Raw genomic sequence first — 24,215 nt, forward strand, 5'->3', positions numbered from 1 at the left:
AGCAGTCCGAGAGGATAGGAGGTGGGTTTGGCATCTCTGAACCCACGCTTGCTCCGAGGGCGAAGTCCCCAGTTTCTCCCATAGGACAGCCAACAATCCTACCTAGTGTTTTGCTAGGCAGCCACACCAACTTCACTAGACCAACTTTCCTCCTTTTCCCAAGTTGTCTGAGCAGTCCTGACAGGAGCTTTAAGACAGGAGCTTTTCCAAACGGCACCACAGAGAGAAACCGAGGGATGTGTGCTAGGTTCCATGTTTCTACTCCCCCATCCTCTCCAACTTAGACAAAGGACACAAGACACAATGTCCCTCACTATTCACAGAACAGTTTATTGACCTACCTCACCTGGCAGGCCCTGGGGCCCCTCCTGGCCAGGGGAAGTGTCAGGTGAGCTGCACTGCTGGGCGCAGCCCGGGCCCTTGGGGAGGGGGCTGCAGCAGCGGGAGAGAACTTGGGCCAGTGCAGCCTTCAATGCCAGAGTCTGAGCAGAGTCCAGACTCAACTCCATTTGAGGTTCTTGTCTTCCTCGGTCATGGCGGGCGTCTCAGTGACAAGGCCAGTGCCGATGGTCCGGTTGCCATCTCGCAGGGTGAAACGCTGGCCTTTTTCTAAGATCATGGGCTGCCGCAAGATAAGGCTGACCTTCAGGTCCTCCCCGGGCATGGCAAGCTCCTGGTGGGGGCAGAGACAGAGTTCATGCGTGGCCCTCAGGGCACTTTCTTCCCGTTTGCTGCCTACCAAGGCTAAAAAGTTAGGGAATCCATGTGAACTAAATTGAATTTGAATTAAAAGAATTTTTAGAAGGTTACAGAAAATGCAGCAGGGGGATTCTTTGTGGAGACAGCTCCACCCCAGCTGCCAGGCAGATGCAAACAGTGTATGTGAAGACAGGAGAGGACTTGTGACCAGTGTTTCTAATGTTCACTCTTGAAAAGTCAAGGAAACTATGGGTCATGCAGGTTTCTTTGTCACAAGACTTCTCTGAGCCATTGTGTATGGTGGAACTCTCAACAGGAAGAATCCTTTTCTGGGAGAGCTTTCTGTGGGTAAATGCTAGCATGGGTAAGTTTTTTTTACCTACTTCAGCCCAGGGAATACTGGGTGGAGACTCACTCCCCCTAAACCCACCGAGCCAGACCTTTCTATCACTAGCTTTGTCTACACCAGTCAATGCAAAGTCACTCGTGTTGGCACAGCTCTGGAACTGAGAGTGAGGTAGAGCTGATATGAAGTGTCGCTCCCACTCCTTCACATTCCCTATACCCACCATACCTTCCCTGGTGGCAAGATGACACGACAGGCCATGTCCCAAGTCAGGGAGAACATGACAGGCATGAAGTGGGACACAAAAGGCTTGTGGCGGCCACCTTCCTCCTTGCTGAGGATATAAATCTGGAAAAAAAAAGAGAGCACCAAGGGTGAAGCTATGCCTGGCCGGAAAGGCTGCCTCCGCATGGGATGGTCTGGCTCAGCGCTGCCCACTGCCTGGAGCCCTCACCTGTGCCTCCACCTTCTGGTGGGGCTGGATGGACCCTGGCTTGGCCATGACCAGGCCACGCCTCAGGTCCTCTCGCTTCAAGCCTCGGACCAGGGCTCCGAGGTTGTCGCCTGCCTCTGCCCTCTCCAGACTCTTGTGGAACATCTCAATGCCTAGGAGGGAAGAGGAGAGACAAGGGAGGAGGGTCTAGAGCAGAGGGAAGGCACGAAGGATCTGCAAGGGAAATCCTGGAGCCAGCCCCTGGGTCCCAAGGCGTCTTTCCTATACCTGTCACCACAGTGCGAATGTTCTTGCTGTGTCCCAGGAACTCACACTCATCTCCCTTCTTCAAAATGCCACGCTCTAGTGTACCTGTCACCACCGTGCCCCGGCCTGTAAAGAAATAGGACAGGAAGGACATCAGGGACCCCAGACCAGGCTATATAGCTAGAGAGGAGTGCAAGCGAACACGGTCCTCACCAGGAATAGAGTAAATGGACTCTACAGGCAGCAGGAAAGGCCTCTCCAGGTCTCGGGTGGGTACCGGGATGTAAGTGTCCACGGCATCCAGCAGCTTCTGCACAGATTTCACGCCTAGCTCAGGGTCACGTTGCTATGGGGAGAGGTGACAGGACTCTGAAATTTTCATTCTGCTCCTCTTACTAAGAGACACTCCCCAGGCTCAGAGCAGAACTCTGGACGCCCATCCATCCAGCCCCATTCTCTGCCAGTAACAGCCCCTGCCTGACCCCGCCTTCACCTCAAGGGCACAGAGGGCAGAGCCTATGATGACCGGGGTCTCCTCCCCTTTGTAGCCAAACTCAGTGAGCAGTTCCCGGATCTCCAGCTCAACCAGCTCCACCATCTCAGAGTCCTGGACAGCATCTGCTTTGTTCACGTACACCACAACGTGCTCTACTCCAATCTGTGGACGGCAAAGAGGTAGAAGTGGTGTCCTGAATGGACCAACTCCCCACTCTTCCTCTTTCCACCCCTCCCCAGGCTCTGAGTACCTGTTTGGCCAGTAATAGATGCTCTCGGGTCTGGGGCATAGGGCCATCATTGGCCGCCACCACCAGGATGCAGCCGTCGAGGGGGGCGGTGCCTGTGATCATATTCTGGGTAGAAGGATAGGAAAACAGCCTAGTTTATGGACCTCCTCAGCTCCACATCCATCTAGCCAAGCACAGCAGCTGAGGCCCACCTTTCTCTGTCATCTCCTTACCACCCACTTTTAAGTGGTCATCCCCAGAAACCCATGACCTCAACCCATGCACCCTGAATATCCTAACTTCCCCACAAGTCCAACATTTTTCCTGGCAAGAGACAGCCCATGGCCCTGTACCCAGCAATTCTCTCACCTTAACATAATCTGCGTGACCTGGGCAGTCTGTGTGGGCATAGTGGCGGGCCGCAGTGCTGTACTCCACGTGAGCCGCATTAATTGTGATTCCACGGGCTCGCTCTTCAGGAGCATTGTCAATCTCTTCGTATTTCTTAAATTTCGCTCCACCTCCCTCCGCTAAAACTAAGGGGAAGGAGGAGAATAAATCTCTCAGATAAAGTTCCAAAGGCAGAGGCAGGGCTCAAGCCACACCCGAGTCCCTCCCACCTACTACGCAAAGGACAGTCTGGGAGAATAATGCGTCCGTGACCCCCTCCCTCAGTTCCTGCAGCGGGTGTGACCGGGTCAGAAGGAAATGTTAAAGGGCTTCTAGCTCCAGCCCTGCGACTTCTCTAGGATAAAGCCTCTGCTTACGGGACACTGGCCACGGCTAGAGAGAAGCCATTCGGGCTCCCCAGCTTATGCATCACAAAATCTTTCACGCTCAGGGGAAATGCATCATCCAACCCACCGCCCGGGGCCACACCACCTCCAGCAGCACCTCCCGGGCTCCAGGTCCCGCCAGCAGAGCGGGCACTTCCGGACGCCCCGACCCATCCCCGCTTACTCTTCGTGATGGCCGCGGTCAGGGTGGTCTTGCCGTGGTCCACATGGCCGATGGTGCCCACGTTCACATGGGGCTTGTCGCGCACATAGGTCTTCTTGGCCTCCGCGGCCAGGCCACGGCACAAGCGAAGCAGTGCCGGGGCCTTCAGCGGCCGCAACACACTCTGCAGCAGTGGGGTCGGGCCGGCGCCGAGACCTGCCGGGGCAGAGGCTTGGACTCAGGGCGCCGGTCCGAGCTCGGCCGCTCCCGACGACCCCCACGTGGCCCCGCGCCGCCATTGCCTCCCCCGCCCCCTCACCGCTCAAGAGGGGCGTCGCGCGCAGCAGGGTGGTGGCCGCCATTGTGGTCGTACTCGCGCCCCGAGTACCGGGCCCCGGGCGCCCGCGCGTGCAAAAAGGAAAGGGCACGGGCGACTGGAGGTCACTTCCGGCGGAAGTGAAGGCCCGGAGGGCAAGTCTGGGTCCCTCTAGCCTCCAGTTTTTATGGCCATCTTACGACTTCCGGGCGTGGGACCAAAGACGACACCAGGAAGGGGCTGGTGTCTCGGGGGCGGGGAGGGAGGGGGACGGTTTCCAAGGCGCTCTCGGGCCTCGCGGACGGACGGGAGCAAAGCGGTTCTCTCTGGCGGCGCGGGGAAGCGACGTGAAGCGTCCCGTCGAGCACCAGCGCCCCGGAGGCTCATGGGCGTTGTAGTTCTCGGGGCGGCGCGCTGTGTTTGCGCTGGGCGTGGGAGTCAGGTAGAGCTAGGCAGGGCCCGGAGTGAGGGTGCCGGCCTCCCGGAGGCCGACGTGGCGGCTCCGGCGCGGCCTGCTCGTGAGCGTCCTGGCCCAGAGCCCCGTGGAGTCCGACCCACTGCGCGGGTCTGGCGAGAGATCTGGCGGCCGTTGAGCCGCCGCTGGAGGTAGGACCAGGCCCTACGGCCAGACTGAGGGAGACGGGCCTGGGAGCCATGCGCGGGTGGGGCGCAAGTGTGACCCATCTCTCCGCGGAGCCTTTGTTTTCTTATCTGTAAAATGGGAACAGTAGTATCTACCTCATGGGGAGATTCTGACGTCTGGCTCTGAGAGAAATGAGCTGGACAAGAGGCGGGAATGGAGGCCAGGGGACTCTAGGTCCCACAGTCCCTGACCGTCAAATACCCCCCCTCCTGGCTCACAGCCTGCGGGGACAGACAGCTTTGCCGTCCACCCCTGGGTCCCCTCAGCAGGCCAGGGACTAATTCCCTTGATCGTCGCCCCACCCGCCCACCTGGTTATACAGATGATACGCAGGGTGAGGGACCGGCCTCAGGTGCCTGTATACGCAGCCTGAGTCTTGTTCCCTCGGTGGCCCCCGCACCGAACACAGAGCGGGGCACCCAGCGGGCGCTCAGGGAATTTGTGTTGACTGAATGAGTGAGTGCAAGGCTAGCATATGACCTTTAACTTTAACATCCATCATCTCATCACCCTGGGATGAGAACAGCAGCTGCTTAACCCTGATGGATGTTTCCCGAACTCATCAGATCCTAAGACTCCGTGGACGGTTTTTGGTTTCAAATAGATGCCCTAATTCCTCCCTTGAAAATTATGATTCAGGAGGGTCTGAGCACAGAGAGGGAAAGTGTATTTATTTATAACACACACGGTTTCCCAAGCTCGAAGGAGTTTGGGAAACTCAGAGCTAGAGCTCTGCATGGATCAGGCGTTGTGCAAATGCTTCGGATTGGTTCACATTCAGCGCACCCTGTGTTACCCTGTGTGGTTGCAGCTATTCTTTCCCGCATTTTACAGGTGAGAAAACGGAGCATCAGGGTGATTTAGGAACCCAATCCAAGTGAACTCCAAAAAAGTGTGCACTTAACCACCGCCCGGTACTGTCATGCAGCTTCAATTTACTGCTCAGATAAAATGAAGAACCTGCTAAGGCTTCTGTCCTCCTGGCCCTCCAGCCCATCAGCTCCGCTTAGGAAGGGCTGGTGCCACAACTAAAGGTTTTCTTTGGCTTTATCCTGTACCTCAGTCACTCATTCCTGGGAATTTCTTCTAAGACACTATTGGCCATTATCAAAATGTAAGATTTTTGGGGTGTGGTACTTGAATGCTTTTTGTTTTAGTGGTGCTATATTTATTTGAATGTGTATTAGTTTGAAAAAAAAACTGGGGTGGCAAATACTGAGATGAAAAAATGAGTCAATTGAAAAAACAGCATGTGGTAGGTGATATTATGGGTAGTATAAACATATGGCAGATTTGGGGGCAGGTGGTACATGAACGACTGAAATTTGAGAAACACAGCACTCGGAAAAGAGTCCAGAGGGAGAGGATTTTTTGTAGAGCTGTTGACTGTAGCATCCTGTGTAATAGTTGGAAGTCTGATTTACAGACAGCAGAATTTACATTGGCTGGTTTACACAGAAGAAGGATTTGTTTAAGGGTTTGAGTCAGCTTACAGAACTGTGGGACGGGCTGGAGAAACAGCTCCCAAGCCTTAGAACTGATCTGACGTGGGAAGAAGAGCGCTGCTCCCGCCACCGCCACCAAACACTAACGGCCAGGACTTAGACTCGTCCGCGACACCTCCTGCTCATGGCACCAAAGCCACTTCTGCCTCAAGAAAGTGGCCTTGCCTCCCTCCCGACCCTCCTGCCCCCAAAGTCAGCCAAATCCAAAGCCTCCCTTGAACGCGTCTGATTGGAGAAGCCTAGATCGTCCTGTGTCCGTGTCTTGTACAGAGGAGCCTGGGACAAGCCGCCTAACTTGGATGTTGGAGAGCAGGAGTGCTGGCGGGACTCTCCCCAGATGCCCAGCCATGCCTGGGACCCCCAGCACAGGGAACACACGTCCAGCAGGTGGCTCTGGGGCTGTCAGTTTGGCATGGCCACTAGATGAGGTAGTAATAGAGTGGGCTCAGAGTTGCGGAGACCAGGGGAGCCAACCACGTGGGCAAATGCTTGTGAGCAGTGCCAGATGAAGAAGGAAGGCTGGCTGCTGTAGAAACAGCAGGTGGGGGTTGGTGGGACAGGCGGGCGGACGACAAAAGGAAGTGGAGAACAATCAGGGCTTTAGGAGGCTGTGAATTTGCTTGGAGAAAGATTTTTCTCTTTCAGACATGTATTTTGAGTGATTAAAGACACGTTCTTTGTGCAGAATCTTGAACTCTTTAAAAAGATGCTCTTGAAATCAAATGGCCTTTTGGGTCCCCCCAGCGGTCTGTGCCTTTGAGCTCCTGCTTAACAGCCATTTTTCCATCTTCCTACAGACGGGGCCCTGATTTTGTTCACGGTGGTCCTTTCCCCAGTTCCGGGAATAAATCCTGACAGGCCACGTCTACTTCGGATGGTCCTATTCTCCTTGCCAGGGCTTTGTTTAGGGTTGGGTGTGTGACTTCTTTGGGGCCCGTGATTGGTAAGAGGAGATCTACTTTGGGGGGCTTCCAGGAAAGGGTCCCTCACCCTCAAGGAGACATGAAAGGGATGGACTGCCTTCTGACTCTGGGTGTTCTTGGGTCTGGATGCAAAGCCTGGAACTACTCTGCCCATCTTATTTCCGGTCAGTGATGAAGCCAAAATCCAGAAGAGGGCAAAACAGAGGATTTTAGAAGACTGGACTCCTTGTGGTGTGATGACGAGTGTCCTTACTATTTAAGCCAGACTATGTCACAGTTGCCTGTTTGCATTCAGATACCTCCTAACAGATAACCTGTCTTACAGCACTTGATACCCTGGGACATATTTCTTGGTTTCATTTGTCTGAGACCGAGTGGCCTGAGGAGGGCCAGGACTGGACTTCCTTTATGTCTGTATCCTCTGCCTGGCCACTGTAGGGCTCCGCATGATTGCACCTGACCTATTAATGAGCCTTCCAAACTGAAGGGTGCCATCAAGTGGTGCGACAGACCTAACATGTCCAAAACAGGACCCTTCATTCTCTCCCAGGCTCTGCTTCCACCTCTGAATAAACAATGCCACCTTTCTCCCTTCCCCTCAACCCCAATTACCCAGTCCTGCTGGTTCTCTCTCCGAAATATATCTCGGATGTGACCATTTGTCTGTCTACACTGCTGACCCTGTGGTTCAATCTGGGATCATCTGTCACCTAGGTTAGCTCACAGCCTCTACAATGGGTCTCCGAGCTCCTGTTCTTCTCGATACCTGGCAAATCCATCCCCACACAGTAGTTACGTCAGCCTTTAAAATGTGGATCAGAAGGGGCACTTGGCTGGCTCAGTTGGTAGAGCATGCGACTTTTTTTTTTTTTAAGATTTTTATTTATTTGAGAGAGAGAGCATGAGCTAGGGATTGGGGGGAGGAAGGGGCAGAAGGAGAGGGAGAAGCAGGCTCCTCGCTCGATCCCAGGACTCTGGGATCATGACCTGAGCCAAAGGCAAATGCTTAACCAGCTGAGCCACCCAGACACCCTGAGCATGCGACTCTTGATCTTAGGGTTGTGAAATCGAGGCCCACGTTGGGTGTAGAGATTAATTAATTAAATAAAATAAAGATTCCCTTTCAAATTTTAATTAATTAAGCGTGGATCAGAAATTACCCCCCCCCCCATGACTCCTTACTACACTTAGAATAAAACCCCAACTCCTTCTTTAAATGGGCAAACTGTATGGCAGGTGAATTATATCTCAATAAAACTGTTATATAAAAATCCAAACTCCTCCCTGTGGCCCACCTGTTTGACCCGAACTAGGATGATTTTCCTCTCACTCGCTCCCAACCACACTGGCCATTCTGTTCTGTGAATATCCCACAATTGTTTCTACCTCGGGCTCTTTGCAGATCTTCTTCCTTCTCCCTGGAGTGTCCTTCCAGCTCCACCTCAGATGTCACCTATCTAAAGTAGCCCCCCCCCCAGGCCCACCCTCTTCTCAATGGTCCATTTTGGTTTTCATGTCTAAAATTATCTTATTAGTTCACTTGTTGGTTGGTTTGTGGGATTGTTGCTGTTCCCTGTCTTATCAGGTCATGACAGTAAGAGCTTTTTTTTTTTAACTCTATGAACAGTGCCCAACTAACAGTCAGGTGAAGAAGTATTTGTTGAAGGAATTATGTGTTGAATTATTTCAGTTGAGCATGTGTGTTGGGCTTATTAAGAGTCCTGATGTTTTTGATGGAAAGCAAATTTTGTATTCACATTCACGTTAAAAATAAAGGTGAACCACTGTAACTTTTGAAGTCTCTGCTTTATTATCCATAGAGTGGGGATGGAGTGAGGAAGTTCAACTTTATGATCTCTAAGATTTCTTGCAGCTCTAACCTCTAAAGGGAGGGTGGGGTCTGGTGTCACTGAAATGAGTACTAGGCTGGTCAGCAACTTAGTGGCAAATGGGGCACTAGGGCCCAGAGCTTTGTCCTCAGTGCCCCTCAGCAGACTTATTGGAAGCTCAGGGCATTCTTCAGTCTTCCCCACCAGCCAGCCTTGGCCGTGCCTCCTTAGAAATCTCACTGGCTATTGTCCTTGGTACTAACCCCACTGAACTGCCCTGGCCAGGTCAGCGTCAGCCCCTCCTGGACCACAGCACCCGTCTCCTCTCTGCTTCTGGTTCCCACCCGCCCCCATACCGGCCCTGGATTTCCTTCCAAACACAGAAATCTGATCACCCCCCTGTCGCTCAGATGTGACTGAAGACATTCCAATTGGAAACACTTCATGAATGTCACACAAAAGCTACTGAGTAGAAGGCACTTTAGAGGTGGCGTAGGTGGGCCGACCATCCATGGCTTCCTAGAGGAGGCCGCACTTCGAAGCCTGAAACCAGAGGGAGGAAGACTGGCAGAAGTGGGGGAAACGGGTATATGGAGGTTCAGAGGCAGAGCCTAAGTGAAGCTGGAGTATTTTAGGCTGTCAAAATGTCCTGGGTGAGCAGAGTATGATTTGGAGGGGGCAGGAGGTCCTGACCAAAGCACCAAAGCTGAATTTGACATCCCACAATAGAAGACAAAATAGGAGAAATCCCCATCTCTTGAGGTGAGGTAGGGTCTTCCAGAAGAAGCCCACAAGCAACCACTTCCCCTTCTGTCAGAGACCCTGGTTATCCTCTGAAGAGCCACCTCTGCTGTGCTCAGCCCATCCCAATCTCAGATGATGGGCGTCTGATCCAGTGTTTACCAGTGGGCATAATCTATCCCTTGTGATCACAAATGTTGGTTCAGGGTTAGTATTCTGTTTCAACCCCAACTAGTGTACTGAGGTTCAGTTCTGGCACTAAGTGCCCAGAGTTAATTCAGACTCCACAAATTAAGGGCTCGGTCCTCCCCAGACTGCCCCCATTTCAGATGTGAGCTGCAAGTGGAGTCCCCCAGTCATCTTCACTTCTGACCAACTTGCTACAGATCTGGAGTTTCCCACGACCCCCCTCCCCCTCAGGTGTGATAATTTGCTAGAACAACTCACAGAATGCAGGAAAACACTATACTTAAGATTACAGTTTTAGAGTAGAGAATACGAGCCAGGAACAGCCAAATGAAGAAAGACATAGAGTGGGGTCTGAGAGACCTGGTTTCATTTCTTAGGCACGATTGATTAAATCATTGCCATGTGACTGAACTCAATCTCTAGGTCCCCTTCCCCTCCCTGGAGGTCCAGCTGCCTCAAAACCCCAACCCTATGGGACACCTGACTGGCTCAGTCAGAAGAACAGGTGACTTTTGATCTCGGGTTGTGAGTTCAAGCCCCACAATAGGTGTAGAGATTACTTATATAAATAAATACATACATACATACATACATAAATCTATCTTTTAAAAAATGCCAACCCTCTAATCACCAGGATAGTCTTTCTGGTGACCAGCCCTTATCCTGAAGCTATCTAGGAGCTTGCCATTAGTTACCTCATTAGCTAAAACTCAGGTGTGATCTAAGGCACACTTCTGTTACTTGGTAAATTCCAAGTACTTTTAAAGTTATGTGCCAGGAAGCTGGGACAAAAACCACATTCTTCATTATACCTGGTGATCCAGGCGGAGCTGATGAGACTCAATCCTGTTGCGTTTGCTGGAGCCATTGAGAAAGCTATGATCTTTCTCCACTGCGAATGTTAAGCTAGTAGGATGTATGCTTGGAGCTGCTGGTTGCCATTTTGCTACCTACGAGGGGACAATCTGCCTAAGATTAAGACAGTCCAGAGGAAAGCAGAGCTAAGAGACTGAGACCAAGTTCAAATGGACATTATTTGAGCCTCGGGCTTCAGCCACACCTGAAGTCATTCTACCTCTGATTTTTCAATTCTGTGAGCCTCTTTTCATGTTTAAGCTACCTTAAATTGGGAGTGGATGGGGGGGTTCCATTACTGGTAGCTAAAAGCATCCTATCACATACTCTGTTCCTGAGGAACACGTGTTTCTCCCTTTTACATTAATACCTTGGCTTAATGTGGGCCCTGGATCCTACCATTCCCACCTTCCCCAAACCTCACTCCTCCAATTACTATCCTCTCTACTGGCTCCTTTCCCTTTAGACTTTCCATATGATCAGGTCTCCCTCAGGACAGCTCTCCATACTCCTCCTCCCGTTTCTTCATCTTCCATTCATTCCTCAATCCACTACCATTTGGCTTCTGCTTCTACCCCTTCCTTAAAATTACTCTCACCAAAGTCCGTAAACAGTATTAGCTGATGAGGGATAGAAGCAGAAAAATATTCACCTTTAGCCCGGAAAGCTGACCTAAAGCCTGCATACCTTCGATAAGGATCAAATACGTGCTGGCTGCTACATTCTAAAGAGTCTCATGACTGTCTGTACGTGTCACCGATAGTTAATATCCAACTGAATGATAAGCACCAGAGAAATCTTGCGAAAGTAGTTTTACGAGTAGAAATTCGAAGAAAACATGTATGATCTAATATTCCCTGCACATCCCCTCCCCCTTTGAACACTAAGCATATAACCACCAGCTTCATACAGCAAAGGTGCCACTCTTTCTGCCCACGTGTCTTGTCCCCATGCTACAATAAAAACACCTTTTTGCACAAAAACATCTCAAGAATTCTTTTTTGAATGTCCACTCGCGGCCCCATATCATTAGTCATTGATGTTTTCTGCAGGAGACAATGGCAGTGCCCCGGATCCCTTTTTAATCATTTGCCTGTGATGTGTCTGACCAAGTGCCCCCACACATGCACACATTCTCTACTCCTACCCCCACCCCCGGTCTTTGTTGTGTGGTTCCTCTTCCAACAGTTAGAACGTCCAGATTTTTTTTCTGTTTTGGAGGAATGCCCTCAGGCTACTGGAGGCTTTGCCTTGATGAACCGACGTCTCCGAGAGTGTCGCTTGGTCAACAGCTGAGGCATGTAGGTATATGAGAGGCCCCATTCCCTTGTTTCTGGACAGATCTGACACATAACTTTCATCCAGAGCTCCCCTGCAGGATCAAGTTGAACTACTCTTTGCCTGAGAGCACACGTTTGTTTGGTTTCCTTTCCTTCCCTCTCCTGCTTCTCTCACTCTCTTAGTAGCACTGTCTGACGAAATCACTTGCACACAAATCCTCAAGGTCTGCTTCTGAGAAACCTGACCCAAGACACCATCTCAGCACTTTCTACTCCGCTTTTGCTGCCTACCTGATAAATGTGGCTTGTTTTCCATAATTAGGTCCTGGGCCCTATTCTCTCTACAGATATTGCTTGGACAAGCTCACTCATGTCCATGGCTTCAACCACGACTCACTCTGATCATCCCCAAACTCCTTTATGCAGCTGGACTGCAGCTCCCTGTCTGCTGGACAGCTCCACCTAGCTGTCCGCAGACCACCCCCACCCCGCGCTAATGCTGTAGTCACTAGCCATGTGGCTATTTTAATTAATTAAAATTTAAATTCCGTTCCCTAGTCCCACCAGCCACATTTCAAGTGCTCAAGAGCTACATATGGCTAGTGGCTACCGCACTGGATAGTGTCGACATAGAACATCTGTCATGGCAGAAAGTTTTATTGGACAGCTTAGACACATTTCCAAACCCAACTTATCATCACCAGACCCTTGCCTTTCTATATTCCTCAACTGTGTCTCTCTCCTAGAAATGGTGGGCAGAAACTACAGAAACTAGAAACTACACAGAAAGGGTGCATAAGGGCTTCAGGGGGGAGGGAGGGGACCACAGGACGAGTCTTTTCCATTGATATCTTCCTCTGAACTGGGAAGATGGATGGGCAAAGATGGTGATGAAGACTTTAACAAAGGCCATCTCTGAGGTGATCTTAGATTGGTTAGAATGGGAGGAGAGCTGGGGGACAAGGGCCGGCTAGGCCAGAACTCGCCCTCCGCAATGAAGTTTTCCAACTCCACCCAGCCTCAGCCTTGAATAAACGTTCTTGTGTGAATTAGGGCCTTTATCCATGTCCAGTCTCTTGTGTTCCAGGATGAGTATCTGATCGAAGCCAATCAGCTGCGGAGCGGGGGGGGGGGGGGGGGGGGGGGGTCAGTTCTGGAAATTTTATTGCAAATCTCAGAAATGCAGGTTCCTTCTACTTGAGTTGTGAAGCTATTGGGACTTCAGTTTGGAGCCATGTAAAGCCATTTTGCCACTGAGGTAGGCCTACCTGCGAGTGAAGCCAAATGCATGGGGAAAGCAGAGGCTAGAGAAGGTGAACCACAGGTTCCTCACAGCTTTTGGCTTTTTTTTTTCCAGCTGTTCCTGAAGAAGCTCAATCCGTTTTTTTCAATTGCTTCAGCCAAGATTCCCCTACTCCTTAGGCCAGTTGGAGCTGGGTCAGTGACAGACCTTACTCTTGCATCTCTTGGCTTCTTCTCGTTGGTTTGGAATTGTCCCTGCTCATGATTTCAACGACTCTCTATACCTTAACGATTCCCAATGTCTGTATCTGGCCTTGATGTGTTTACTGAGCTCCAGACCGTATGTCCACCTGCCCCCTGACGTCCCACAGGCACGCCCAAAGTGATCTCCTTATTTCTGCCCTCTATCTTTATTTCCCGTCTCAGATGGAACCTACTAGACCTCCAGTCCCTTTGCTCAGCGAAGCCAAGGTCGTAAGTTCAGGCTCCGCCTCTTCGCGGGGCCTCAACCAAGGTCACCCGCGTCTTCCCTCGCGGGGCTCGTTGGGGGCGGTGTCCGCGAACCCCTCAGCCGCAGGGCCAGGCGCTCTAGGCGGCGGCGGGCCCTGCAAAGAGCCGCCTCATCTCGCTGGTTTCCGGTAGCCGGTGGCTACTCTAGCCTACAACAGGGCCTCGGGACTCTATCCCCTAAGCTGGCTTCTCTACGGCTGACACCTCTCCTTTGTGCCGAGTTTCCTCCGGGAGGGCACCTGCTGCGAACCCCTTCCCACGGTGGCTTTTGCGGTCCCTTTTAGGTGCAACCGGAGAAGCCCCTGACCCTCCAGAGAATCCCCTCCTCTCAGGCCTCGAAGGGTTTGCGCGGAATAGGAGGATGGCGGAAGTGAGTGTTTAGGTGCCCTTCCCTCTCGCCGCTCTTCTCTATGGTCGCTTCCTTCGGTGACGGGAAAAGGGGTCCCCGCGCCTGCGCAGAGGCGGCCTGGGAGCTAGTCGCGGAGTGCGGGGGGAGGGGCAGGGAGCGGGAGCTGCCGCCGCCGCCGGAGCAAACCGCGGGGACCGAGATGCAGGTGGGACCGGAACCGGAACCCCCTCTTCAAGTACCTCTTCCCTCTCCGCGACCCGGCCCCGGCGCCTGAGAGGAGCCCTGGGTGGGGGCGGGCGTAGGGGGGCCAGAGGCGGGAGGGGTGCTCGGCTCCGCAGAGTGCAGCGGACGGGGCTGGTCCCGAGGCGGCTGCGGCTCCGGGGAATGGGTGGGTCGAGGGTATCCAGGGAGTAGGAGCGGGTCGGAGTGCACTGACCACCGGGCCCAGAGGGTCCGAGCCGGGAGCGGAGCCTGCACCCTCCACCACCCGCCCTTCGGGAAATTTGAGAACTGAGCCAAGAGGCAGGTGCACCGGGAAAATGTGTCTGAGTCCTGCTTGGCAGAAGAGAAACTGAGTCACCAGCTCAGGAGCCGCAGGGTCAGCGGGCCTGAAGGGGGCTGGGTCTGCCTGTGGTGCAGAGGGTTGGGTGGGCCTGTGTGAGCTGAGGTGGCCTCTGCCTGGAGATTGGTCTCCCTGCTGTGTCTGCACTTCTTGGCTCGGTTCCCCTGTGCTCCATGACTCTTGCATCTCTTGGCTTCTTCTCGTTGGTTTGGAATTGTCCCTGCGGTTGGAGCCATCTGAATGTGTAGGGTCTAGGCCAAGGAGGAAGGGGAGGGGTCGCTGATTGTCGGTCTGAGCAGGAGTCTGAGCTTTGGGGAGACTTTCCTGAGCTTCCCACCCCCCCCCCAGTCCTGGTGCCAGTCATCTTCCAATATAATATGGGGGAGGAACACTAACAAAGAGCCATGGGTTATAAATGCCATGCCCAGCTCTGCCACTTGCTAGTTGTAAGATCTTGGGAGGCCTCTTCTTTTTTCATTTCTCTTTTAGAAGAATTGGAACCCATAAAGATAGTCATGATAGCGGTGGTTTATTGTGTGCTTACTTTGTGTCGAGCCCTGACATGTTCCATTTAATTCTCCCAACGATTCTATGGGTTAGGGATCATTAGCTCTGCTTTATAGCTATAAATCTGCACTTCAGAGAGGACATACAGTCTGTTCCAGATCACCCAGCTAATAGGTGGCAGAGCTGGGATTTCATCCCAAGTCCGACTCCAGATCCCATAGCCTTAACCACCAGGCTAACCAGCCTTTAGGGCACACTCCCCAGTGAAAGAAGAGGAAGTGAAAAAGCCTAGGGCCCCAGCTCCCTGTTATGTTTTATTTACTTTGTGGCCAACAGAGACTTGCTCTGACCCAACCCACAGTCTTTCCTTGCCTGGTGCTGCTGCCTCTGGGCCCCAGGCTGAAGGGGCACCAAAGAAGCGGGCTGTGACCATTCCGAGCCTCGGTCACACCGTGCTGGGGTGCCGGGGTGCTGGGCGCTGGGGTCCGCCTTCAGGACAAGTGCGGTTTCAATCCGTCATCCATCCATCCTCCTTCCTGAGCAGCCTCCCTCCTCAGAGCTGGACCTCAGGAGCCCTGAGGCAGGGTCTGTAAGTGATACAGACCTAGCTCCCCTGAGAGCTGGGGCAGTGAGGGGCCGTGCCTGAGGCCGGGGCAGCCGGTCCCTGGGGACGAGCACTGTGCAGTGGGCAAAGCCGTAGGCTTGGAGTTCTGAAACTTTTCTGAGCTTTGGTTTCCTCATCTGTTGTCAAGGTTATTAAAGCCTGTTGCAGGGAAAGGTAAGAACAGCACATGGGAAGCATGTGATAAATCTTGAAGGACCTGTTTTAGAGAAGGGAGGTGGCATGAGTGATAAAGATTCCTTTTTAGAGGAAGGTGCTCCACGGCCATCTGTCACTCCTGGAACCCGAGCCAGGGGGAGTGGGGTGGGGAAGGCAGCAGGGAAGGTGCGGGGCTGGACCCCGGGGAGCCAGCCAGTGTGAGGATCTGGGAAAGGGAAGGGGGGGCGGTGTGGTGTTCCCCATGGCTCTCCAAGGAGTCCTGGCCAGAGTGGGGAGTCCGGCTGGGGGCGGGGCTCGGCCCCCAGTCCCCCCTCAGCGGTGACTCGGTGTATGTGCCTCTCTTCCTTCTGCAGCTGCTGCCGCTCACCCCGTGTCTTCTGGCCGCTTCCCTCTTTGCTGCCCCTCCCCACAGGCTCCCCCTCTCCGCCTCCTGGGGACCGTCATGAATGGTGCCCCTTCCCCGGAGGATGGGGCCTCCCCCTCTCCTCCGCCTTTGCCACCACCCCCTCCTCCTAGTTGGCGGGAGTTCTGCGAGTCCCATGCCCGGGCTGCTGCCCTGGATTTTGCCCGCCGTTTTCGCCTCTACCTGGCCTCCCACCCCCAGTACGCAGGGCCCGGGGCTGAGGCTGCCTTCTCCCGCCGTTTTGCCGAACTCTTCCTGCAGCACTTTGAAGCTGAGGTGGCCCGGGCCTCTGGCTCCCTCTCGCCACCCATCCTGGCACCCCTGAGTCCTGCTGCGGAGATCCCGCCACATGACCTGTCCCTTGAGAGCTGCAGGGTGGGCGGGCCCCTGGCTGTGCTGGGCCCTTCTCGATCATCTGAGGACCTGGCCGGCCCCCTCCCTTCCTCAGTCTCTTCCTCTTCTACGACCTCCTCGAAGCCGAAGCTAAAGAAACGCTTCTCCCTCCGCTCAGTGGGTCGCTCCGTCCGCGGTTCAGTCCGTGGCATCCTGCAGTGGCGGGGGACGGTTGACCCTCCCTCCCCGGCCGGGCCCCTTGAGACCTCATCAGGCCCCCCGGTCCTGGGTGGAAACAGCAACTCCAACTCCTCTGGCGGGGCCGGGACCATTGGCAGGGGACTGGTTAGTGATGGAACATCCCCTGGGGACCGATGGACTCACCGATTTGAGAGGCTGAGACTCAGTCGGGGAGGGGGGGCCTTGAAGGATGGAGCAGGGATGGTGCAGAGGGAAGAGCTGCTGAGTTTCATGGGGGCTGAAGAGGCAGCCCCTGACCCAGCTGGAGTGGGCCGGGGAGGAGGAGGGGCAGCTGGGCCTACCTCGGGGGGAGGAGGGCAGCCTCAGTGGCAGAAGTGTCGCTTACTGCTCCGAAGCGAAGGAGAAGGAGGAGGAGGAAGTCGTCTGGAGTTCTTTGTACCGCCCAAGGTGAGGCCCCGAGGAGGGTGGGTGACTGGGAGCGGGCGACTGAGCCACCAGAGTGGAACAGCCCACGTGCTTAGCTTTGCTCGCTTGGGTTTGGTTCGGTTTAGTTTTGTTTTATTGCTCACTTTGGTTTTTAAAGCTAGCTCTTGACTCCGGGGTAGTAGCTGTGGGCAGGACTGGAAAAGTAGTGCTAGGACCCTTTGTCTAACTCCCTTAGGACAGAGAAGGAAAGAGGACGGATCTCTGGAGGGAAGTGAGAGGTGGTCCCCGCACACCAACAGTTTGGATCTTGTTCTCTTTCCCCGCCCAGGCATCTCGGCCTCGACTCAGCATTCCCTGCTCTACCATCACGGACGTGCGGACGACCACAGCCCTGGAGATGCCCGACCGGGAGAACACGTTTGTGGTTAAGGTAGGAGCTCTGGGCTCCTGCCCTCGTGGAGCGCTCGTACTGGGGAGCAAGCTTGCGTAGCAGGTTGAAGCCAGGGGCTTCGTGGAAAGAGGTGCCTGTGTGTCCAGGGCCTGGAGAGCGTGTCCCTGGGGCTGTAGCTTCCCCGGGAGGAGGGAAGAGGGGGAGGATGTTCTCGTTCTCCTTAGGGTTGGCTTACGGCCCCTGGACCTGGAAGTGGCCTGTGGGCCTGCTCTTGCCCTCACAGGTGGAAGGCCCCTCGGAGTACATCCTGGAGACAGCCGATGCTCTGCATGTGAAGGCCTGGGTGTCTGATATCCAGGAGTGCCTGAGCCCGGGGTGAGGAGCCTGCCTGCTGTCACCGAGGGGCCCAGGTGGGGCGGGGGAGCAGCCTGGGGCCTCTCACCCGCTGGGTGTCCTCACAGCACCATGTTCCCTGTCTCTGTCTCCGCAGACCCTGCCCTGCCACCAGTCCCCACCCCATGACCCTCCCCCTGGCCCCTGGGACCTCATTCCTTACAAGGGAGAACACAGACAGCCTGGAGCTGCCCTGCCTCAATCACTCAGAGAGTCTGCCCAGCCAGGATCTGCTGCTGGGAGCCAGCGAGAGCAACGACCGCCTGTCGCAGGGTAAGGGTGGAACTTCAGAGGGCTGTGGACTTCGGAGCCCCCCACACCAGGCCCGGGCCCTCTCTCCCGACTCGACCGTGCACCCCATTCCTGCCCCTCAGCTGCCCACCCCTTCCCACCGAATGTCTCACTTGTCCCAGGACATGCCACGCCACAGACGGCCACTCAGAACCATCCCCATCCCGCTTTGCACGAGCCCCACGCCAACTCCCTTCCAGCCTCCTGTGCCTGGCCTTTCCTCCTTTGCCATAAGCCTCGTGCAGACCTCCGCTCTGGCTGGCGAGAACAGCTCTCTTCCCCAAGCTTCTGGAACACTTCGTTCACGTATTTGTTTTGCTTTTACTCTGCGTCTCTGTACGTATGTCGATGCTACCAGATCTTGACTCTTTACTTCTTGGCCGGACGTACACAGGCCCAACCATACACACCCAGAGACATGCGTCCGCCTGGCCCAGCTCACCTTTCCAGATGCCAGTATCCCTTTTGTCCTGCTCCTCTGTTCTAGTTTAGGTTTCGTGGCGCCAGGCACCCTGGCTGTGCTCACTGAGTAAACAGATGGATTGAAGAATCTTGGAGCTAGGATGGACCTCCCAAGTCCCCTCGTTTCCATTCCCCTCAGGCAGCTAAGACCAGGGAGGGTGAAATGGCTTTTCGGAGGTCACCTGAGAGGCCCTGACAAAGACCGGGGCTGTGCCAGTCTGCTCCCTGCCCCCCTGCTCTCCGGACCCCACACACAGCTACGACATTCCCGTAGGTTCGGGCCTGCCCGAGTACATACCGGACCCTGTGCTAGGCTCTGGGGCAGGATGGGGAAACCCAGAGATGCCTGAGACGTGCTTCCTGTCCTCTCTGCGGGCTCCCAGTCTAGCTGAGTTGACAAGCTATCACTCCCTGGGGAAAGCAGGACTCCGAAGTGGAGAGCCTGTGCTTCGTGTCCTCTGAGCAGCACAAGTGGGAAGTGCCTTGGGAGCTCAGAGGAGGAAGAGAATTGGGGAAGGTGGAATAGACAGGATACCACACAGGGGAGGTGACAGAAAAGAACAGGGCTTGGAGGAAGGAAGCAGATGGCCAGAGCACAGCCGTGAGGTAGGGAGAGCCCTGGAGCTTTGGGAGAATCAGACAGGATGATCAGCCTCACGCAGAGGCTCCGGGAATACAAACTAACGTGAAAGGGTGGTTGGGTTGGGCAAATTAATAGAGAGAGGATCTTTGATGCCTCTGAGAGTTGGGGACTTGGTCTTGTAGGCCAAAAAAGGATGCTCTTTAATGCGAGAATACTTCAGGGATTCTCCCCCATAACAGTTGCTGTCATTTCAGCTGTTGATTCAGAAAAAATGGGCACGTTTGGATCCCAGGACGTCCTTGCAGTAACGCTGCGGCCCCTTAGCAGTGCCTGGAGCCTCAGGAGTCGTGGGTCCGACCGACGGGCCAGTGCCCGAGGAAGGGGCGGGCACCTCAGCCCGCTGACCGCCGGCACACGCGGGGTAGTTTCTCCAGTTCTCAACTCCATCCTCCTCCCTTTTTTTCCAGGGGCCTATGGGGGCCTTTCAGACCGCCCCTCGGCATCCATCTCCCCCAGTTCCGCTTCCATTGCTGCTTCCCATTTTGACTCAATGGAACTGCTTCCCCCAGAGTTGCCCCCCCGCATCCCCATTGAAGAGGGGCCCCCAGCGGGCACAGTTCATCCACTCGCAGCCCCCTACCCACCCCTGGACACTCCGGAAGCGGCCACAGGTACCAGAGGTGAGAGCGTGCGTCTGCCTCCAGGCCTGGTTGCCCGCCTTCCTGAAACTCTTGTCTCGGGATCCTGAGGGATCAGATGGGGGTGGCGGGTGGGGGGGGAGCGACAGGTGGAGGGAAAGCAAGGCTTGTCTTCTCCCAGGATGGGGGAGGCTTCCCTGACAGCCTGGTTTCCCTCCCTCTCTCCTTCCTGAAGGATCATTCCTGTTCCAGGGGGAGTCAGAGGGAGGCGAAGGGGAGCAGCCCCTCTCAGGGTACCCTTGGTTCCACGGGATGCTCTCTCGACTCAAGGCCGCGCAGCTAGTGCTGGCCGGAGGCGCCGGCTCCCACGGTGTCTTCCTGGTTCGGCAGAGTGAGACGAGGCGGGGCGAATACGTGCTCACTTTCAACTTCCAGGGCAAGGCCAAGGTGAGTGAGGAAAAGGCTGTGTTCCCCGCAGGGAGCTTGCAGGGGGGTGGGGGGGGCGGGGGCTTCTGGAGCGGGCAGGGGCATGGGCTCCTGCCTCACCTTGCCCGCCCTGCCCTCAGCACCTGCGCCTGTCGCTGAACGAGGAGGGTCAGTGCCGGGTCCAGCACTTGTGGTTCCAGTCCATTTTCGATATGCTCGAGCATTTCCGGGTGCACCCCATCCCACTGGAGTCTGGAGGCTCCAGTGACGTTGTTCTTGTCAGCTATGTCGTGTCCTCCCAGCGACAGCAGGGTGAGCAGAGCAGGTCTGCAGGGGAGGAGGTGCCCGTGCACCCAAGAAGTGAGGAGGTGTGTGTGCCAGAAAGACGGGGCGGGGGGCTGTGAGGAGGAGCAGCTTCGTGAGGGAGAGTAGGGTAGCGAAGGTCCCTGGGTGCGGGGCTTTGGAAGGGGGAGCAGGACACTGAGGACGTAGGGAGGCAGAGGGCTCCGTGGCGGAGCCGGGAGGAAGTGGAAGTCGGGTTGGTGCATTCCCATTCCATCAGACCCCTGTGTTCCATCACCTGTGTGTCTCCTGGATCCATCCTCCTCGGCCTCGTCTTTGCCCCTTGTCGGTCTTGCCTTGGGCCTGTCCTTCTTGGGAATGCTTGGTCTGATCCCCCACCCCCTCCTCCCTTGGTGTCTGATGTCCCTGTCTGATCTCTCCTTTTCCCCACCCCAACGTCCCATCTGTCCCCACGTTACCCCTCCCCCCCCCCCAGGCCGGGAGCAGGCCGGGAGCCATGCAGGGGTGTGCGAGGGAGATCGATGCTACCCCGATGCCTCCTCCACCCTCATGCCCTTCGGAGCGAGTGACTGTGTGTAAGTGTGGTCCCCCTCTCACCGCCGCCCATGATCCATCTTCCATGGCCGGGGGGGTTGCTCAGGAGACGGGGTGTGGGGGAGATAGCACATGGCTCCTGGGGGGACAAGTGCAGGGGAGGGCCCCGCCAGAGCTGGCCTCCCTCCACAGTCTGTCTTCTTACCGTTCCTATCCAGAACCGAACACCTCCCATGACCCACCCCAGCCCCCTGAGCCCCCTTCATGGACAGATCCCCCACATCCTGGGGCAGAAGAGGCGTCGGGGGCGCCAGAAGTGGCGGCAGCAGCAGCCGCAGCAGCCAAAGAGAGGCAAGAGAAAGAGAAAGCGGGCAGTGGAGGGGTCCAGGAAGAGCTGGTCCCCGTGGTTGAGCTGGTCCCCGTGGTTGAATTGGAAGAGGCCGTAGCCCCAGGCGCGGAGGCCCAGGGAGGCACCGGATCTGGTGGGGCGGCGGGGGCCACTGCGATGGTGCAGCTCCAGCAGTTACCACTAGGGGGCGATGGAGAAGAAGGGGGCCATCCCAGAGCCATCAATAACCAGTACTCCTTCGTGTGAGACACCCTACCCTGCGCTTTCTCCACTCTTCTTGCTCCCCAGCCCTTAGTTGGTGAGATTGGGGCTGGGCAGGGACGGAGAGGAGCGGTAGGAATCCCCTCCCCACGTGCTTCCTGACCCTTGACGGCCAAGGGCATCTATGTTGGTACAAGAAGAGGTTCGAGAGCCCTGTTAACTCCCCAGTTCATACACTACAGGTGCCCCGTCCCCTGGGCAGGGGATTTGGGCCCCATTACCTCCCTGAGGGGCTCTTATGGTCAGCCCCACCCCTGGGGGCCATTTCCACATTAACCACCCCCCAGCCCGGGGAGGGGTGAGGGGGAAGGGCTGTCAGTTATATTAAGGTGGTTGTTGTTGTTGTTTTAAACAAAATGGAGAAGCATAAATAAATAAAAGGGTTTATCTCAGTTCCATCGCGATGGTTGTGGCCAGTGTTTGCAGTGGGGGCTGGGACAGGCGGGTCAGGAAGGCAGCCCACTCTGGAGCTGAGAGGCCGGAAGGCTGGGTCAGGTCAAGTGCCCCTGCCCTCCAGCCCCGTGCTTTCGGGCCCATCGCTCCCCTGTGGGCTGTGCTGTTGGCGGAGCCAAACGGTGCTTCCCGGGGTCCCCAGCCAAGTTCTCTTACTGGGACAGGACAGTGAGCAGCAGGATCGGCAATCTCTGAGGACCCATCCTGCTCCAAATTCCTGAGTGAAGGCTTCCCACCCTAGGGAGAAAGCAGGCAGAGACCGTCGGGCCGGGGCTGGGGCACGATGGCTGTGTTGGGAGAGATGTGGCAGCCACAGAGCCTGGCTGCAGAGGGGCCCGCGGGCAGGCCGGCTGCCCCCCTTCCAGGGGCCAAGCTGGGAAGCTGGAGGGTAGATAACAAAGAACACTGGCTTTCACTCCTGGCTTTTCCTCTCCTTTCCTGTTTGGCCTCGGCAAGGTGTTAGCCTCTCTAGGCCTCAGTGTTCTCATCTGTCAAGTGGGAAGTTTTATCTGGGTTGGCGCTGCTGACATGATCTGCTTGGCCTGGATAGCGTTTCTGTTGGGATTTCACCCAGAAGTTCAGATTACCGGCTTCTCCTGAAAATGCGAAGATCCAGCCTCATGTGCTCCACCTTCCACCTTCCACATCTGCTCCATCCCCACTGGCCCACCGCACTCATGTGACCTTCCCAGCCCCGTGGGGATGAGTTTGCAGCATCTCTCCCTCCTTGCAGCACCCCCATTCAGCCCACGCTCTGCTCTCTGAACTGAACTGCAGCCGTGCCCTCCAGTGGAGCGCACCCTTGGGTTTCCCAGCTCTGCAGGTGGTGGGTGCTCACAAGGAGGGCCCAGGTTCTGAGGAATCCCACCTGTTTTGCTTGGCCCGCTCCCTTCCTCACCACCCAGTGCTGCCTCTCACCTTCCTTCCCAGGCAGCATGGGCCCTATATTCTCGCGCCCCTCAGCCACTGTCCCCACCTCCAGGAGGCCCTAGCCATGCTTATGACCTTGCTATTCTGGGCCTTGCGTCCTGTTGGGAGATGGACAGGAGACAGCTGGGCTCACAGGCCACCCAGGCTGGGGGCTAGCTGGGGGAAGCCTGCTGGCTCTCCCAGTTTTGTCTAATCCCTGGGCTCCCCCAAACCTTGACCTCAGGAGACTGGGGATAGAACTGGCCTTGCAAAGGAGGGGATGGTTTGGGGAGCTGGGTGCTGTGTTCTGGAAAAGGAGGTGGTGAGTGAAGGCTCTGATGCCCCAGGGTAAGCAGGACCTGATCCCCTCCTAATCTAGCAGCAGCTGGTGCTGCGATGCTCCCCCTCCCCCAAAACCCTGCCAACCTCAGGGACTTGCCTACTGAAGAGGGGTGGGGGAGGGGGCCAAGGAGCATCCCCCCCACCCCAAGATTTGCATACCTTGGCTGGAGGAGCCTAAGAGACTGTTTCCCTCTAAGTCTCCCTTTAAGGATGGTTGAGCTGAAGTTCGGGACCGGCCAGGGACCGGCCAGGGACCGGCCAGGCTCTATGTCCCTGTCCAGAACCAGGCTTCTCCCATTCCCAGCTGCAGCCCTCCTAGGAGGGGAGGAACACCTTGGAGACCCCCGGGGGAGCGTCCAAGAGAACCAGTGCCTTCCTCCATCCCCGTCCACACCCCCAGCCTCCCCGTCCTCCCCTCTGATGGCCGCCTTCTGCAGCTCCACCTTCTGCAGATCCAGTCGGGTGGCTGTCCCTCTCCGGCTTCAGCTTCCCCCCTGGGAAGTTGGGGGAGGTGGGAGGGGTCACCTTAAAGGGCCCCCGCTAGCGGCAGCGTGCTGTAAAGCCTGCCTCCTGTCCTCAGCCTCCTGCTCTCAGCTCCCCTGAAGCCTCAATCCCTCCAGTCTTCTCCCCCTTCTCCACGTTTGGGCATTCCTGTTCCTTTCAGACAGTGCCCGGTCACTCCTCCAGGTGGTGGCAGGGAGAAGCCAGAGAGCACCAAAAGGCCTGGCAGATGCTGAGCCTGACTCTGGCCTAAGAAGGTGGGTGCTGGGCCGATGGAAGTGCCTGCGGATGTGACCCCACTGTCTGAGCCCCCCTCCTCAGGTCACGGCTCAAGGGAGGGGTTTGTGGGAACCATGAAAAGGAGGAGGGAAGGAG

At 55.7% G+C, this 24,215-nt stretch overlaps 2 protein-coding genes and 1 long non-coding RNA gene across 9 annotated transcripts; 2 read left to right on the forward strand and 1 right to left on the reverse strand.

Moving 5' to 3' along the window:
- Window positions 1–310: 310 nt before the first annotated feature.
- Window positions 311–3,881, reverse strand: TUFM (Tu translation elongation factor, mitochondrial). Its single transcript, XM_036066732.2, has 10 exons — window positions 3,729–3,881; window positions 3,431–3,625; window positions 2,840–3,006; window positions 2,492–2,596; window positions 2,239–2,403; window positions 1,959–2,091; window positions 1,767–1,871; window positions 1,500–1,651; window positions 1,274–1,393; window positions 311–673 (listed from the first exon to the last, which is right to left on the reverse strand). The coding sequence occupies exons 1-10, from the start codon at window positions 3,769–3,771 to the stop codon at window positions 500–502; spliced, it is 1,359 nt and encodes a 452-aa protein (XP_035922625.1). The 5' UTR covers window positions 3,772–3,881; the 3' UTR covers window positions 311–499.
- Window positions 3,882–3,985: 104 nt separating this feature from the next.
- On the forward strand, window positions 3,986–8,586 carry LOC144382240 (uncharacterized). The gene is made up of 2 exons (XR_013448779.1): window positions 3,986–4,331; window positions 5,203–8,586. It is a non-coding gene; the product is annotated as an uncharacterized LOC144382240 (long non-coding RNA).
- Window positions 8,587–13,564: 4,978 nt separating this feature from the next.
- SH2B1 (SH2B adaptor protein 1) lies at window positions 13,565–22,033 on the forward strand. Of its 7 annotated transcripts, none has more exons than XM_036066561.2 (9): window positions 13,565–13,812; window positions 15,995–17,025; window positions 17,333–17,434; window positions 17,679–17,770; window positions 17,886–18,061; window positions 19,592–19,804; window positions 19,998–20,209; window positions 20,329–20,500; window positions 21,244–22,033. In XM_036066561.2, the coding sequence occupies exons 2-9, from the start codon at window positions 16,084–16,086 to the stop codon at window positions 21,618–21,620; spliced, it is 2,286 nt and encodes a 761-aa protein (XP_035922454.2). In that variant the 5' UTR covers window positions 13,565–13,812; window positions 15,995–16,083; the 3' UTR covers window positions 21,621–22,033. The 7 variants fall into 7 exon arrangements, with proteins under 7 accessions (XP_035922454.2, XP_035922437.2, XP_077930776.1 ...); XM_036066544.2 differs by lacking the exon at window positions 13,565–13,812 and adding an exon at window positions 13,912–13,996; XM_036066552.2 differs by lacking the exon at window positions 13,565–13,812 and adding an exon at window positions 14,109–15,638.
- The last annotated feature ends 2,182 nt before the right edge of the window (window positions 22,034–24,215 follow it).

The sequence above is a fragment of the Halichoerus grypus genome, chromosome 6 (assembly GCF_964656455.1).
Source record: "Halichoerus grypus chromosome 6, mHalGry1.hap1.1, whole genome shotgun sequence".
NCBI classification, from domain to species: Eukaryota; Metazoa; Chordata; class Mammalia; order Carnivora; family Phocidae; genus Halichoerus; species Halichoerus grypus.